Here is a 17,769-nt window from a genome sequence, read left to right as displayed (position 1 = left end):
CCATCGCAATGATGGGGCAGATTTAAAAGCGCTGTCAAGCGCGTTAAAAAATGCCACCAAAAACTTGCGATTTCGAAACAGCTTTTTCTGAACATGTGTAAAAAGTGGCCTGAGTGTTCAATTTCTCTACAGTGCCCCTAAAGGGGAGATGAAGCATTACACAGTGTCCATTCATATTAATAGACTGTCTGTGTAAGGTGTATTTACACACAGCAGAAACGTTTACTATTAGGCTGGGTTCACACGGGGTGGCATTTCCGTGTGGAGAGTCCGCGGCTCCTAATCCCGGGATTAGCCAGCAAAGTGGACGAGGTTTTGCAAAAAGCTCGTCCACACACTGCGGCCAAGCTGCACGAAAACTGGCATGCGGCACAGAATTAAATTCCGCAGCATTCTTTTGTCATTTACCGCAGCGGCCTCTCTCCTCTCTATGGGGAGAGAAAGCTGCAGCAGAATGCTGACGGCGAAACCGCTCCAAAACCCGTGGCTAAAGGCCGCAGGTTTTGAAGCTACATGTTTCCAGCGGAAATCTCGTGGTTTTTTTGGTGCGACCATTCCGCGAGAATTCCGTCCCATGTGACCCCAGCCTTAAAGTGAATGGGATTAAAGCAAATCCTGTTCACACATAGAGGAAAAAACTGCTGCAGATTTTCTGCTGTAACTCCAACCTGCGGAAAATCCACAACAAATCCGCAGCGTTTTTGCAATGTGTGAAGGAACTGATGAGTCCTCCAGAGAGACACTTACTGTAACCACTCTACACTATGGCCAAGCGATGAGGATCCTAAACAGGGACCCCCTCTGTTAACTCATAATTCCCCACTTGGGCATAGGATAATGGGATTTCTAAACTTCTAGGGAAAAGCTGTACTTGCAGTTCCCTAATATCCAAGTATTACTAAATCTAAATGTACATAACCTTGAAAATGAGCCCATTGAAGCTGCACTACTACCTGTGGACAGGTGTGGCGCTCTTTCGGGAAGGAAGCAGCCATGTTTTTCTAATGCTGGTCACCTCTTTAATTGTTCTATCATTATTTGTTAACCATTCTAGTTGCATCGATGGTTACAGATAGAACCCAACCTGATGTGATAATATCCTCTTCTGTTCACACAGCATAACAAGAGTGCCACCTACTCAGTCGGGATGCAGAAGACTTACTCCCTGGTCTGCCTGACGATGGACGACGACAAGAACCCCAAAACGCAAAAAGCAACAAAGAAACTATCATTCCTCAGCTGGGGATTCCGAAACCGCCAGAAAGCCGCCAGCACCCTGTGCCTCCCCTCCGCCACCGCCGCCAAACCCCAAAGCAGCAGACTTTTCCTCTCACCCTACGACAGCCGGGCGTGTGACAGCGCTATGTACTGATCCCCATATCCCAAAGACTAAATGCACAGTGACAGCTGTGCCGATCCCGCGAGCTGTGACAAGTACTTTAATTTCCAACTGTTTTCCTTACAACTGGATTTCCCTTTTGCCCCCCCTCCCCCGTACTGGAAGAAGGTGCTGGTGAAAAAGGAAAATCCCCTCACATTACTGGAAAAGGAATCTGCTCTTAAATAGTTAAATAAAACGATTTTTGTAATTTTTCACTATAATGTAATCCTCTGTATAAAATAATCTTTCCAGTTTAGCAGATCATTAACAATTTCAGCTGCTCATCACCGACCCCAGATAGTTGTCAACGCTATTGGTGGAATATACACTGGATGACCACTGCATTCGAGACCCCCATCTAGTAGTGCGTTGGACCTCCGTGGTCCTTCCTTCACAAGAACCCAGCAAGTGCCAAGAAAACCTCCTGCACCTCCACCAACCTGAAAAGGGGCGTCGGTTCATGTTACATGTGCCAAATTCTGCCCCCTTCCCCCCAATCAGGATGGTACAACAGCAATCTGAAGTCATCTGACCAGGAGATGTTTTTCTGCTGCTCTGTGATACACTTTTTATGCTCTTTTTGCCCGCTGGAGTCTCGCTTTTCTGTTTCAATTAGAAACAACGGCGCTGGAACTGGTCGCCTGCTGAGGAATGGCGAGTTCAGAGATTGGACATGTTATTTGTATTCCACCGATCTTAACTGCGTAGCACTAGTTGGTCAGAACGATTCCGGACATCCTCCTCTGACCCTTTTTGGTGACTAGTTGTTTCCGCTCACAAGATCCCCTTTCGCTACGTTTTTCCATGATCGCGCCATTCTCTGTACACTCTCCACACCGTTACATAAGAAAATCCTACATGATTGGCTGCGACATCCTGGCCCGGCTAGTCTAGCACTGATGACCCGGCCTCGTTGGAAGTCACTCAGATCACTGGATTCACACTGAAACTGATCCACGGCAAACTTGTCACATGATTTTATGCCGTACTGCGGGGTCACGGAGAGAATTTCCATACAGATAAGGCGGCAATCCTGAAAGGAGTGGGGGCTCCAATAAAGTGGTCATTCAGTGTACATAGAAGTACACAGCCCTCAAAAATAGTTCTGAAGGTGAAACACTGCCACCTGCAGGCCACTGGTGGTAGTGCATCAGTGACATTATTTCCTGCATTCTGTAGTAAAACTTGATATGTTTGCTGTGTTACTTGAGTAAGAATCATTCTGTTTGATGGATCAAATAATCCTTTTCAGCTCAGCCACTTTCCCCACAGACCAAAGACTAAGGTACTTCTACACTGAGAAGGGACGCCGGTAGAGACTATCCTTACTTTCCTCCAGATGCTGCTATAGACGATGTTATGACTGATTATATAAGGTGTCAGTGAGACTATTTCACATGTCCGACTCCAACGTCTGCCTTGCATGATGGTGGATATACGGTGACGCTGGATGTCGTCTTTGTATATTTATATGTTGTTTATATGGTGTTACTGCTGAGATCGTCCATCTGTATATGAAGATACACTGTAGGTTAGTGGTCCACACCCTGAGCCTCCCTTAGCTGTTGTGACGGAATGAGCAGTAGAATATCCTGGTAGCTGCAGACATGCTGGGAGTTCCAGGGTTGTAGATCACCGGTGGGAATTGCTCTGGTCAAACGTGCAGACTCCCCTTAGATTACATAACATTGTGTATTAAAGGGGTTGTACCAGAATCTCAAGTTACCCCAATCCACAGATCGCTGGGGACTCACCGCTGTATCTCCAGTACTCCTTACTGTGGGCTTACTGCACCCCTTGAAGTGAGGAGGAGACTGACTAAAGAGCTACATTCATTTTCAATGGGACTACCAGTGATTGAGGAGCGACAAGCTCTCTGGTATTTCCGTCACCCCGTTGAAGTGAATGCAGCCGCGGGCGCACATGCTTGGTTCTCCATTCAGCATGCTGTCACTGTGGATGGGAGATGCAACCCCGCACTGATGACAACGGGGGACTCAGCATTAAGCCTGTGCATGGGGGTGGGATACCTTGAGATTTTTGTACACCCCCTTTAACTAGGGAGCTATTGGAACGGTATACAAACTTTAACCCTTACAGTGCTAGAGAAAAGCCATTTCTTCATAGATGCAACTTAAAGGAGCAAGGTTAAAACATTTGACCAGATTTTGTTTTTTGCATATCTGACAGAACGACCCCCAGAATAAGGGAAGCGAGTCAAGACTTTAAATATGTGTTACACTATAGAGGTTGTTTCTTTTTGTAGGTTTATATAAGATTGTATATATTTAATGTATTTAAGAGTAAATATGTAAACGCCGGATCGCTCTACTCTGAACAGACATTGTTGGTGCCGCAGAAAGCCGAGATGACCACTTGTAAAGGACCCGGGCGCCGGCAGAGTTTAGATGACGCGTTGCTGACGGAGATGTAATTGTGCAATATTTAGATTGATGTTTCGATACAGAATAATGTGTTGTAGACGTCGTCATGTTTGCTGGGCGACAGGAATTAGTCCGTCCCAGTGGAATAAAACAATATTTGTTATTACATGCTGTCAAGTTTGGTGTTTTTAGTTACTAGTTTAACCCCTTAAGGATGCGGCCTCCCCCCCCCCCCTCATATTTGTTTTCTCCTCCCCACTTTCAAAAAAATATAAAAAATAAAAATGAAAACTCTTGTTTTTTCCATTGCCATCGCTGTCTGAGGGCTCGTTGTTTTCGTGCAGGACGGGTTGTAGCTTTCAGGGGTTTTTTAACGTAGCATTATAATGTACTGAAAAACTTTTACATTTCTAAGTGGAGTGAAATGTGAAATCACCAAAAACTCTTAACTCTTAACCACTTAATGCCACAGGGCGTAATTTTATGTCATGACTGGGTGGAACTTAACACAACAGAACATAAGCTTACGCCCTGTGGATGGTGCGATCTCGGAAGCTGAGCCTGCACCATCTGGCAGCAGGAGCCAGCTGTTACTGATGGCCGGCCTCCACCTGCAACAGTGGGGGTACATGAGGACAGCGATCCCCACTGTTAACCCCTGCATGCCACGATCTATGTAAATCAGGGCATGTAAAGGGATGGCGCTCCCTCTGTGACATTTTTGGACCCTCACAATGTAATCACAAAGGACCGACTGGTTGCCATGGTAACAGGACAACCTGTCCTGCTTTGCCATTGCCTATGATTGCTTTTACAAGGGATAAGTACATAAGTTCCACAATGCCTTACCATAGTGGTCATGACTGCTATGGATCAGGTCCCCTTCACTGACATAAAGAGTGTAAAAAAAAAAAAAATACAACAAAAAACTTTTCTGCTCATTCTCTTCTCCCTGCACTGTTCTCAGTAGTATTCAGCAGGTGGGGATTTAAAATCCCCGCCTGCTGAATGGGCTGCCTCTGATTGGCTGAGCACTGTGACCAATCAGAGGCAGCTTTCAGCTATTGAATGAAAGCTGAGAGCTGCCCCTGATTGGTCCCTGCGCGCAGCCAATCATGAATTCAGTTCCAAGAGCCCCATCAGAAGTACAGACACAGTCCCGCAGGTAATCTCACCTTCGGGGCTGGGGTAAATTAGCTTCTGCCTCATTGTTTTTTGCTGTCCTCTGGATCAACATGGGGAGTAGGAAGGGCGAAAACGGGCTGAACATTTATCGTTTTCAGTCTAGCATACTATGTTTAGTCTCTCTGCTTTTTCCTTCTTGGACCTCTAACTGTTCTGTCAGAATCCGTTTCTCTTCCATGAGCAGTTTATACGAACTTCACAGCTGATCCCTAAAAACACGAATTGTTGATTAACAAAACGTTAAATATTTTTAGGAAACAAAGAAGATCTAGAGTCAACACTAAACTCCCAAAATGCAGGTTGTGTTTGCAGCAAAGTGTCAATAGCACGTTCTCCCAGTGTTTGTGTGGCTTTCCTCCAGATACTCCGATTACCCCTACAATCCCAAAAAATAAAAACATACTAACGTAGACTGCGAGCCCCAATAGGGACATCAAGTGATGTACAGCGCTGCGGAATAAATATACGCTATATAGATGTGTAAAATATAATAAAACAGCGGAAATAAATTAGATCAGTCAAAAGAAACAAAAATAGAAAATGTACTTTAAAATGCGCCTCACTTGCAGTTTAAAAATGCTTTATAGGGGCGTGGCCTAGCGGAGAGCGGGAGAAGACGCGCGCTCTGTGTCTCCTCCAGCCGGACCGCATTAAAACGCGGTTTTCGCAGAAAAAAGACGCATAAAAGCTCCCGAAATTACCAGGACCGGGGCCCCCACCATAAGAGGCACAGAATAAGCCCTTACTCAACGCGCTGGGTGCCGAAAAGAACCGCTGCCCATTCGAGCGGCGCGCCGCGACCTGGAGCGCAGTGAGCAGCCGGACCGGAAGTGCGGCCAGCGGGGCAGCAGGAGCCTCCGCAGAGGACACCAAGCGGAGCCGGACCCAACCATACAAAGGGGGGAAGCCAGACCCCACAGCCGCTGCAACCGAGGACCGAGGGGAGCTGCCGGAGGAGAGACACGAGAGCCGCACCACAAGCAGGAGGAGGGGGGGGGGAGCAGGGGAGCACCAGCACTGAGCCCCAGCAGGGCACCTGCAAACAACTGCCGTTCGGGTGAGGAGAGGGCAAGCCCCCGACGGCGGCGACAAGCCAGCAGCACCAACCAGGGCTCTCAGAGACCTCAGAGGCACCGAGGCTCAGAAGAACTGCCCTCCAGCCAGTAAGAGAGCAAGAGGAGAGCAGCACCGCGTAAACCAGTGCCGGCCCGGGAGTCCAGAGGTCTCCGTGGACCACAGTGAGTGTTATTGCACCCCCCCCCACCACCACGCACTTACATTTTACAAAGACTGTAAAGTCAAGCAAGGGGCATTGGTGGGGTGCCATGGTTGTGGGGCCACACCAACTAGCCGCCACATTCTGCATTGCGCCACCTCCAGTGTAATCACAGGCACTACACCCACTACAAACCCCTGAATACCAACAGCCTGGCAGACTACAGCAGAAAGGATCTGCTCCACAGAGAGAGACACTCTTCCGCCCCCCCTAAACCACCACAGCATCTAACCTAATCGCTTCTATAAAAGAAGACCAAACCCCCACCTGTCCTAAACTGTAAAGCCACCAAAAAAGTTCTCCAGCGGACGCATACCCGGAGGTTCGATGCTACTGTATTAACCCCCGACTGCCTGGTGGCATGTGATTCCTTAAAGCTGCAACTCAGTATACACACAGCGAACTAAACACCTCTACTACTAAAACCAAAGTACTATGCCAAAATACGGGAAAAACCCGAAACCCGTCCCGTTACAAAACCTGTCTCAAACAATCCCAAAAATCTTCCGCTTTCAACCTACTTCAGAAATGGAAGACCAAGACTCTGACCAGCCGTCCACCTCAGAAAACAAAGCTCCAAATCCACCTCAAAGCAACGCTAACCCCTCTTAACATGGACATCAAGGAGCTCTACGATAATATCCAACAATTATTCAAAAAGGAGCTACAGGATGCAATCTCCGAATTCTCAAAGCAAACACACGAATTGGGCCAACGAGTAGACAAGATTGTAAATAAAAACGATGAAATAATAGAGGCATTAGACCAAGACAGAAGTCTCATTAAAGAAAACCAAGAAATGATAGAGCAGCTACAGTTAAAACTCGAAGACCTTGAAAACAGATCCAGAAGAGCTAATCTACGTATTAGAGGATTGCCGGAGCGCTTCACATCACTTAAAGAAACTGTACTTAACATTTTTCAAGCACTCCTCCCACAAGCAGACCCCAACTTATTTCGTATGGACCGCATACACAGAGCACTTAGCAAACCACGCTATCCAAATCAACCGAGGGACATCATCCTCAAACTGCACTACGCAGAAGCCAGGGACATGATCCTTGCAGCTGCAAGAAACGTATCCCCACTCCCTGGAGTGGACCAGGGTGTACAAATATTCGCAGACCTGGCCCCATCCACACTCGAGCGCAGGAGACGACTGCGCCCCATCACTCTGGCATTGCAAAAAGCGCAAATACGCTACCGCTGGGGCTTCCCATTCATGCTATCTTTTAAAATTGAAGGCCAGGAACACATCATTCACACGCTGACTGAAGGACAAGAAATACTCCAGGCCGCAAACATACCAATGGATGATGTCACAACCCCAGAACAACAGCCCCCACAACCCCAACGCCCCACAAGATTATGGGAAAGAAGACGCCAGAGACCACGTCCACCCCCTTCCCAAGAGACACCACACTGAAGTTACCAAGTATAGTAGAGTTGGTGGTGCCCTGACGTGCATGCCACTTCCAACAGACGAACACCAGGGGTAAGACAGATCCTCTTAACTCCGCTTCATTATGCTGCGACACCCAGGGTGGTCGCTGTCAGGACACTATACCACCCAATAACTGTTGAGGCGAACAAGACTTTGAGTTGCCCTCCCAGCGGCCTATTGGCGGCTGCCAACGTTACATAAGTTCAATGCCACCAACGCGGACGAAATGCTGTCCGACTGGTTTAAGCGAATTTGGCTGGTCCGATTTAAGGACCCCTTTCGCTTCCTATCTTGTTTTAAGTTTAAAGTATTTAGGAAAATTTGCAGCAATGTTATTTTGACTGTTCTGTTTGTTACAGGGTACACTACTCCTTCCCTATCACCACATCTCATCATACAGAGGAACAACACAACACCGCCCGCATATAAAATTAATCCCACCCAACCATCTCTTAACACCAGCGCACTAACTAACCCAAACAAATATGTGTAGAGTACTAAGCCACAATGTCCGAGGACTAAACTCCCCCCAGAAACGTAGAAAAGCTTTCATAGATTATGAAAGGCACAAACCCGACATTATTTGCATACAAGAATCCCATTTCTCAATCACCTCCACCCCAAAATTTTTCCATCCCAGATACCAAACACACCATCATGCCCGCTACATCACAAAAAGCAGAGGGGTGTCCATCTTCGTTTGGAACTCTCTTCCCTTTAAACTGATCGATTCGCTTACAGATAACCAGGGCCGATACTTGATACTAACAGGGGATCTATACAATGATAAACTGTGCGTGGTTAACACCTACGCACCTAACAAAAACCCCATAGAATTTTTTCTAGAAGTATGTGACATCCTTATCTCCCTAGAATACACCAGATTAATTTGGTGCGGAGACTTTAATTTCACTAAGAATCCCAGCATTGACTCCACCTCCCCAACCCCCCCTATAAGAGACAAAGGACAGAGAAAGAGGCTCAGGGAAATATTCCAGACATTAACACTAGCGGACACCTGGCGGGAGTTTAACCAGGCCAAGAGAGGATACACTTACTTCTCACCAGCGCACAAACATCACTTTAGGCTAGACTGGATCCTCACGAACTCCCTGCCCCTGCCCCTATTATCTTTCTCTCGCCACCTGGTCAGTGCGTGGTCAGACCATGACGCAGTTTTGGCAGAATTTCTACTGTCCCCACAAACAAGAATCCCCTACACATGGAGGCTAAACGAGGCCCTCCTCACTAATCTGGCTTCAGCCACCGTACTACAGCAAAAGCTCGAGGAGTACTTTCACCATAACACACCAGAGGACACAGAACCGGACATCCGATGGTTAGCTCACAAACCCGTGATACGAGGTGCCCTGATTGCCATGGCCTCGCAGAAGAAAAGAGAGAAAACAAAAACCCAATTAGCACTGGAACATAAAATACGCAAACTTGAAATCGCCTACACGCAACATCCCTCCCCCTATTTAAGAAAAACCATACGGGACACCAGATTAGAATTAAACGTATTGCTGTCCCACAAGACAGAAAGAGCACTGGCCTGGACACAGGCAACATTCTACCGATATGCAAACAAACTAGACAAACTCTTAGCTAGACAACTGAGGGAAAAACAAACCATCAACACAATTCACAAAATTAAAACGCAGCGAGGCCAAATCACTTCCAACCCCAATAAAATTTACAAAACCTTCCACCAATATTATCAAAATCTATATAAACAGCAACAAGCCCCACCAGAAAACACTATCAGAGAATTCTTCTCCCAACTAAGCCTACCCCACCTGTCGGAATCCGGCCTGGCTGATCTAAATGCCTTAATAACCGACAAGGACACAGAATGGGCGATTAAACGGCTGAAGCGAGGAAAAGCCCCAGGGCCAGATGGCTTCACGTCCCTATACTATAAAAAATTTACCCCCCTGCTGACACCCCATTTAACAGCATTATTCAACCGCATCCTTAGCAAAGGCCACATCCACGCAGAATTCCTACAAGCCCTAATCACAACCATCCCAAAACCAGGAAAGGATCACACCATCCCCGCGAATTATAGGCCCATCTCACTCCTCAATATAGACTTAAAACTTTTCACCTCCATCATAGCGAGCAGGGTAAACAGACTTCTTCCCTCATTAATCCACCAGGATCAGGTGGGCTTCATCCCGGGAAGACAGGCCCCCGATAATGTAAGGAAAATCCTCAACCTTATCCACAACGCAAATTACACCAAAACCCCTATGTCAGTAATAGCGCTAGACATGGAGAAAGCCTTCGACTCCCTGTCATGGTCCTACCTTCAATCAGTCCTCAATAAAATGGGATTTACGGGCCCATTCTTAAAAATCATATCAGCACTCTATTCTAAACCCACTGCCTACCTCAAAATCCCGTCAACCCAGCCCACCCCAATACAAATCCTGAGAGGCACCCGACAAGGATGCCCTCTCTCACCTGCATTATTTGCGCTAGCAATGGAATCATTAGCAATCGCTATACGAGAGAACCCGAACATCACAGGACTACAAGTGGACACCACTAACAACAAGCTGAGTCTATTTGCCGACGACCTCCTACTAACAATTACCAACCCACTAATATCCCTCCCCAACCTGCTAAAACTACTCAAAAAATTTAGCCATATCTCCGGACTCAAAATCAATCAGACAAAATCGGAAATTCTCCACTGCAACACCCCCATCAATACACAAAAACTAATAGAAACCAACTTCCAATTTAAAACGCAACGCCACTATCTCCCATATCTGGGGATAAAACTCACCAATACACTAAACTCCCTATACAAGCACAACTATGATCCACTATTTCGCCAATTAGAACTTGACCTGGGGAGATGGGATTCCCCTTATCTCTCATGGATCGGCCGTATACACAGCATTAAAATGACCCTATTACCCAAATTACTCTACCTATTCAGGACCCTCCCCATCCCAGTCCCGACCTTAATCCTTAACGCGTTCCAAAAAAAATTATCCACCTTCATATGGGCAAACAAACGCCCCAGAATTTCGAAACCTATAATGTGTCTACACAAAAAATACGGAGGCCTGTCGGTACCCTGCATCCTTAAATACTATAAAGCCGGCCGTTTAGCACAGATTCCACCTATATATGCAGGACGCCAGGCCCCACTGTGGACCGCCATAGAGGAATCACAATTCTCCCCGCACACATGGCCAGTACTGCTCTGGACTAAGACCCCTCTCCCGCCAGGCTTTAGAACACATGCCCCGTTCACTTTTTTCTCCATCTTGCTATGGAGACAAACCAGATTCAAACTGAACCCCTCAAATATTCCATCTCCACTTACCCCACTACTGCTCAACCCGGAATTTCCGCCGGGTTTGGAAGTATCGCAATTCACATGGTGGAAAACAAAAAACCTAACATCCCTATATGATTTTCTCATACACGATAAACTGACCTCAATACACACCTTTACCAGCCAACATAGGCCACCACCACAGGAATGGTGGAGGAAGCTACAAATATTCCACTTTTGGGCCTCCATACTACCTCCCACAACCAAAACCAAAATGTCCCCGATGGAAGCCATATGCAAATTCCGCCCTACACACCCAGGGACTCTCTCGCAGTTCTATAATATGCTTAACAAGACTCTACAAGACTCCAAACACCCCTTCATGATACAATGGGAATCAGACTTAAAAGCGTCTTTAACACTAGAGCAATGGCATCACTGCTGCGAAAATATAAGCAAAAACAGCTGGCAAGTAGCCTTGACAGAAACATCAATTAGGGTCCTGCATAGGACATATTTGGTCCCAGAGAGATTAAATGCAATCTACCCAGAAACACCAAATACTTGCTTCCGGGGATGCAACGAAAGGGGTTCTCAACTCCACACTTGGTGGACATGTCCGGTGGCGCAGACCTACTGGAAAAGGGTCTCCCACCTTATAGCTACAGTAACTGGGACAACTCTCAGACACAACCCCTTCGTGCTACTCCTGGGAGACAAACCCAAGGGAATGCGCAACGCTCCCTTTAAACTACTGCAACACATCACGATGTCAGCCCGAATATTGATTGCTCAGCAGTGGCGTAAGCCAACGCTCCCATATGAACCTCTAATAGCTCGCATCAATAAAACCATGATAAATGAAAAACTCATAGCCATACGACAAGACACTGTCCCGCTTTTTGAAAGGGTATGGAACCCCTGGATATCCCACACTAATGCACCGAACTTAAATTATATTGTGGGACAAATAGGCAGAATCCCCCGCAATAACACGCAATAAAAAAAAAAAAAAAAGTATAATAATAAAGCAACCACTAAAACAACCCGACATTCACATGCACATTAAAGAGAGGGAGGGTGAGATATGGTCCCCCCACACGGGTGAGAAATAAAATGAGATGCTGACAAACAGAAATTTACTTATGGAGAATGTACCCTGTCCATTGTTAATGTTCTTGATATTTTTACCCCTTTATTTCCTTCCTCTCCACTCTACCCCCCCCCTTTTCCCCATGTCTCTCAAGTGGCACCCAGCCCACTATAACAACTTCCCTCTTCCCTCCTCCTATACCCCATCTCCCGTTCTATTAAGACTAACAAATTAGTTTAATTCTAACGATACTCTGTTCTACAATATCGAATGTCGCCCCCTGCGCGGGGTCTGTGAGGCAGAGTGTTGCCAACCCTAAATTCAATTTCAATAAAACTCTTTGAAACATAAAAATGCTTTATAGCTAAATGAGAGGTGGACTTACCCGGTGCCAGAAGGGTTAACGTTTGCCTTCAGCAGGTTTGTTGCTTCTCCATGTTTCTTTTTGGAGCGGCGTCCAGGGATATCCTTGGACCGTGTTTGCAAGCACAGTCGGGCTGGATAGTTATGTGTAAAAGTAAAAATAAAAACTATTCCGCGCCTTAGCAGAAAACCAATCTTTTTTTTATTCTAATTAAAACAACGCGTTTCGACACGGCATGTGTTTTTTTCAAGTTAATGAAAAAGACACTTGCCGTGTCAAAACGTGTTGTTTTAATTAGAATAAAAAAAGATTGGTTTTCTGCTAAGGCGCGGGATAGTTTTTATTTTTACTTTTACACATAATCAAAAGAAACAAAGGTACAGAATGTTACATAGATTGTATGTGGTTGGTACCCATGGGTGTCCAGTACTAAGTGTCTTATGCAGTCAAATGATGCAGTTAAACAGCGCAGTTCGTCAGAGCAGGAGACAGGTAATTCCCACAATCACCCATAGTCTGGACAAAAATACCCTCCTCTTTGCACTAACCTCAACTGCTATTCTCCTTTCAAGCCTTAAGACTTTCTTCTTACACCCAGCCTCAAACTACTCCATCCACATTAGTCCCGTCCTCCTCTCCTCACCCATGCACTGTTCCCATGGACTTTTCACCTTCCTCAGATGCCTCCAACCCCCACCACATCGCCAAGAAACACCTTAGCCACCCACACAAATCCCCCAACCACTTTCACACCCTCGCTACCCTGCTACTTCTAGCAGTGGGGGACATATCCTCCAACCCAGACCCACCCCGTACTGCTCCCTACCAAAATGCCCCCCGTGTCCCATTCAAATGTGCCCTATGGAACTCCCAATCCGCATGCTCCCAACTATTCACGACTCATTCACCACCACACACTTCAACCTACTCGCTTTCACCGAAACATGGATACAGCAGTCCAATTCTACCTCCCCCGCTCCATTTTCCTATGATGGCCTGCAGTTTTCCCACTCTCCCAGATCGGACGACAGGTGCGGTGGAGGAGTAGGCGTCTTCCTCTCAAAGAACTGTACCTTCCAGGTTATTCCTTCGGCTCCCTCGCTCACCTTCTAGTCATTCAAAGTCCACACCCTACGACTCTTCCGCCCACTGTCCCTGCGATTTGCAGTCATATAGTGGCCCCCAGGTCCCACCCACCTGTTCCTAGACCACTTTGCCGCCTAGTTCCCCCACTTCCTATCCTGTAAAATCCCAACCCTCATCCTTGGCAATTTCAATATTTACTAATGACCTCAGCTTCTCATCTGCTTCCCTGCTTTTAACGCTTACCTCCTCCCTCGGCCTATTACAAATCTCAGACTCCCCCACTGACAGAGACAGCAACACTCTCGATTTAATCTTTTTCCGCCTCTGCTCTGCCTGTCACTTTACCAACTCCCCGCTTCCACTCACAGATCACAACATCCTCTCTTTCTCCACCCTAGCATCTCCCGTAACCCTCCTATCTATCGCACCTCTTGGAACCACCAGTCCGTCCGTACTGAACAGCTCACAGAGACTATCTCTCTCCTCCCCTGCCCTAACCAGGCAGCCGAACACTACCATACCACTCTCAGATGTGCCCTGGATGAAGCAGCACCATCTGTGACCCGAGCCATCAACCGCAGACCACGGCAACCTTGGCTCACGTCCCAAATGCGCTTCATCCGGCGGTGCTCTAGGTGTGCCAAACAGCTGTGGAGAAAATCAAAGCTGCCCGCAGACTTCCTCCACTTCAAATTCATGCCTAAAACTTATAACCTAGCCCTTCAGCATGCCAAACAAGTTTATTTTACCTCCCTTGTCTTCTCACTATCCCACAACCCCAAAAAACTCTTTGGACACCTTCCACTCGTTCTTTAGCCTCAAGGAACAGGCCCCTGTGACAGATCTCAGTGCTGGAGAACTAGCCACCTATTTCAAAGAAAAAAAATCAACAACATCTGAAAAGAAATCTCCGAAAACTGCACGACTAGCTCTGACCCTGATCTCTTCAGCACTGCATGCAACACTCAATTACTATCTATACTAGAATCAACGACAGAGGAAGAAATCTCCAGACTGCTGGCCCCACCACCTGTGCTAGCGACCCTCTCATCTCCTCCGGTCCCTTTCTCCAGCTGTCATTACCCACCTCACCACCATCTGCAACCTCTCCCTAACCTGTGGCACCTTCCCCTCCTCATTCAAACACTCCATATGCCCTCTGCTAATAAAACCCTCCCCTTGACCCAACCGATGCCGCTAACTACTGACCCGTCTCAAACCTCCCCTTCATCTCCAAATTACTAGAACGCCTGGTCTACTCCTGCCTCACACACTTTCTCTATGACAACTCTCCTTGACCCCCTCCAGTCTGGTTTCTACCCACTGCACTCGACCGAAACCACCCTCACAAAAGTATCAAATGACCTGATGATGGCAAAGTCATCTCTCATCTGCATTAGACACTGTCACCCATGACCTCCTTCTCACTATCCTCTGCTCTATCAGCCTAAAGGACACTGCTCTCTCCTGGTTCTCCTCCTACCTCTCTGACCGCTCTTTCAGCGCCTCTTTCACTGGCTTTATTGCCTTTCCACTTCCTCTCGCTGTCTGTGTACCCCAGGGCTCAGTTCATGGTCCTCTTCTCTTCTATATCTACACAGCCCCAATTGGACAAACCATCTGAAAATTCAGCCCCCAATACCATCTCTACACTGACAACACCCAACTATAGACCTCCTCCAGTGACATCTCTGAACCATTCCTCCAAAATATCATTGACTGTCCGCTGTCTCAAATACTATGTCCTCTTTTTTTTTTTTTAAACTTTACCTCTCTAAAACTGACCTTGTCTTTCTACCTTCCAACTAACCTGCCCTCAACATCTTCATTCCAGTGTCTGGCACCATCATAACCCTCAGACAGCACGCCCACTGCATTGGGGGCACACTGGATTCTGACCTCTCCTTTACTCCCCACATCCAATCTCTGGCCCGAACATGCCAGCTGCAAAAATATTGGTAAAATCTGTCCGATCCTCACCACGGACACACTAAAGACACTCATTGCCCTCATCCACTCCCGACTCAACTAGCGCAAATCGCTATTCATTGGCCTCCCCTACAACAGCCTCTCCCCTCTCCAATCCATAATAAACGTGGCAGCTAGGCTCATTTTTCTATCCAGCCGTTTCTCAGACGCCTCTGCACTATGTCAGTCACTGCCTTGGCTGCCATCCACTGCAGAACTAAATTTAAACTCCTCACCCTCACCGACAAAGCTCTTCATGGCACCGCGCCCCATACATCGCTTCCCTCCTGTCCGTACACCACACTGAGACTAAACACCTTTCTAATACAAACCTCACATGTTTGCCTACAGGACTTCACCAGAGCAGCTCCCATCCTCTGGAACACTCTACTCAAAGGCATCCAGGCAATTCCCAATGCACGAAATTTCAGAAGCACCTTAAAAAAATGCACCTCTTCAGGGAGGCATACCAAATCTCCTGACCTAGTCTGCCTGCCTCTCCCCATGGCACCCCACGCGTTCCACCCTGCTTATCGTCGCATACAACCTCTACCAGTGCACCTCTTTACCGCCCCCACCCGTGTTGCCCATGCCTCAACACCCCCTTGTACCTCCTGTATCACCCCCACCCTATTTGTTTCAACTGATTGTATATCGCATGTAACTGTTGTACTGTTTGTGTTCTCCCATGCTGGAAAGCGCTGTAGCACTACACAAATAAAGATGGTTATTATTAACTGCTTAGTGAACACACCAAAGGCTTTTTACGTCCTGGTTTAGTGGGCTTTAATCCCCAGGGTTGTAAAAACACATGCTTGCTGTGGGGGTTAAAGCCACGTGGGCTGTGGACATGACAGCTCTATGCTGTCGGCTACCAGAGGTAGCTGACAACCTGGAGCTGCCATGGGAAGGCCCCATCCTGGTCACGCAATCGCCAGTATCCACTGCATGAAGGCAATCACATAAAAGTGTAAAAAAAAAAAAGGCAAATAAAAGTTAAAGATTCAGCTCCCTTCATAGATTGGATCTGAAAGTACTCACCTCCATCCTCTGCAATGTCCCGGTCCTGCCAGGACCTGATGTCGCCTTCTGCGCATTCACACCAGATGCCATACGTCGGGCACGTGCACAGAAGGGCTCGCAGCCTGGGAAATTTAAAATCCCTCTGCTTCCGGATACCATGTGTAGCCAAGAGCAGAGAGATATCACCAGGAGCTGCTGTATGCGGTTCTCTCTCATATGATCCAATGAATAAAGGCAATCATGTTAAGTAAGTACAAATAAAAAGTTTTAAAGTTTACATTTCTTCTCCTTTCACGGATCATATCCATGAGGGGAGCGGAAATTACGTACCCAAGGCCCCTGGATTTATCCGCGGACCTCACCATGGCTTATGCGCTTGCCACCAAAATGGTGGATACATGCGCAAAAGGCGGGGTAATTTAAAATCTCTCTGCTCCTGGCTCCAAAATGTAGCCGAGACCTCGGAGATGTCACAAGGGGCCACGGTACGTGGTTCTTAGTCACATGATCACCCTTATCCAATGGATAACAGCGATCACATAAAAGAATAAAAAAAAAGCTAAATCTTCACCGCCCGTCATGGATCTGATCTGTGAGGGGAGTTGAAATTACTTTCCTAAGGCCTTCGGTGATGTCCTCCAACGCGGACCTTTCCTCAGCTGCAGTGTATGTGGCCGTCGGCAGAATGGTGCACGCAAGCACAGAAACTGGGGAGGGCCCGGGAAATTTAAAATCTCCTTGCTCCTGGCTACTTAAGGTAACCAAGAGCCTGGAGCAGTGACCGAGAGCTGCAGTGAGTGTTCCCTGGTCATGTGATTGCCGTTATCCAACGGATAATGGCGATCACGTACAAGTTAAAAAAGAGTTGAAGTGTAATGCTCCTTTCGGTTTGGGCCCCGTTGTGCATACGGACATAAGATTAGGAATACAATGGGTACGTCTCAACCCAGGACAAACGGGTATCCATTTTGGGGTGAAAGTCTTCATTCACACATGTGCTGTACATAAAAAAAACAAAAAACTGTTTTTAAATTGACGCAATTGTCAAAAAAAATGAAAATTGTAATATTTTTTCCTCCTACTTTGCTTAGATTCATTTAAAAACTGTGGGGTCAAAATATGCAGTTCACCCCTAGATTAATTCATTATAGGGTCTAGTTTACAACAGTGGGTCATTGGGTTCTCTGTCGTTTTGGCCGCTCAAGGGTTATACAAGTGGGCAATAGGACCTAAATCACCCTCAAGCAAAATGTCTGTTCTGAAAGCA

General features: G+C 47.0%; 1 protein-coding gene across 1 annotated transcript in view; it reads left to right on the top strand.

The window, feature by feature from the left end:
* Positions 1-3,931, top strand: part of RHPN2 (rhophilin Rho GTPase binding protein 2) — a 64,180-nt gene extending 60,249 nt beyond the window's left edge. The window contains exon 15 of the mRNA XM_066583743.1: positions 1,118-3,931. Coding sequence (XP_066439840.1) covers positions 1,118-1,372 — 255 coding nt within the window. The 3' untranslated portion in view covers positions 1,373-3,931. The remainder of the gene's footprint in view (positions 1-1,117) is intronic.
* The last annotated feature ends 13,838 nt before the right edge of the window (positions 3,932-17,769 follow it).

Source organism: Eleutherodactylus coqui, chromosome 11 (assembly GCF_035609145.1).
Source record: "Eleutherodactylus coqui strain aEleCoq1 chromosome 11, aEleCoq1.hap1, whole genome shotgun sequence".
Classification (NCBI taxonomy): domain Eukaryota; kingdom Metazoa; phylum Chordata; class Amphibia; order Anura; family Eleutherodactylidae; genus Eleutherodactylus; species Eleutherodactylus coqui.
This window is presented reverse-complemented; position numbering and strand designations above follow the sequence as displayed.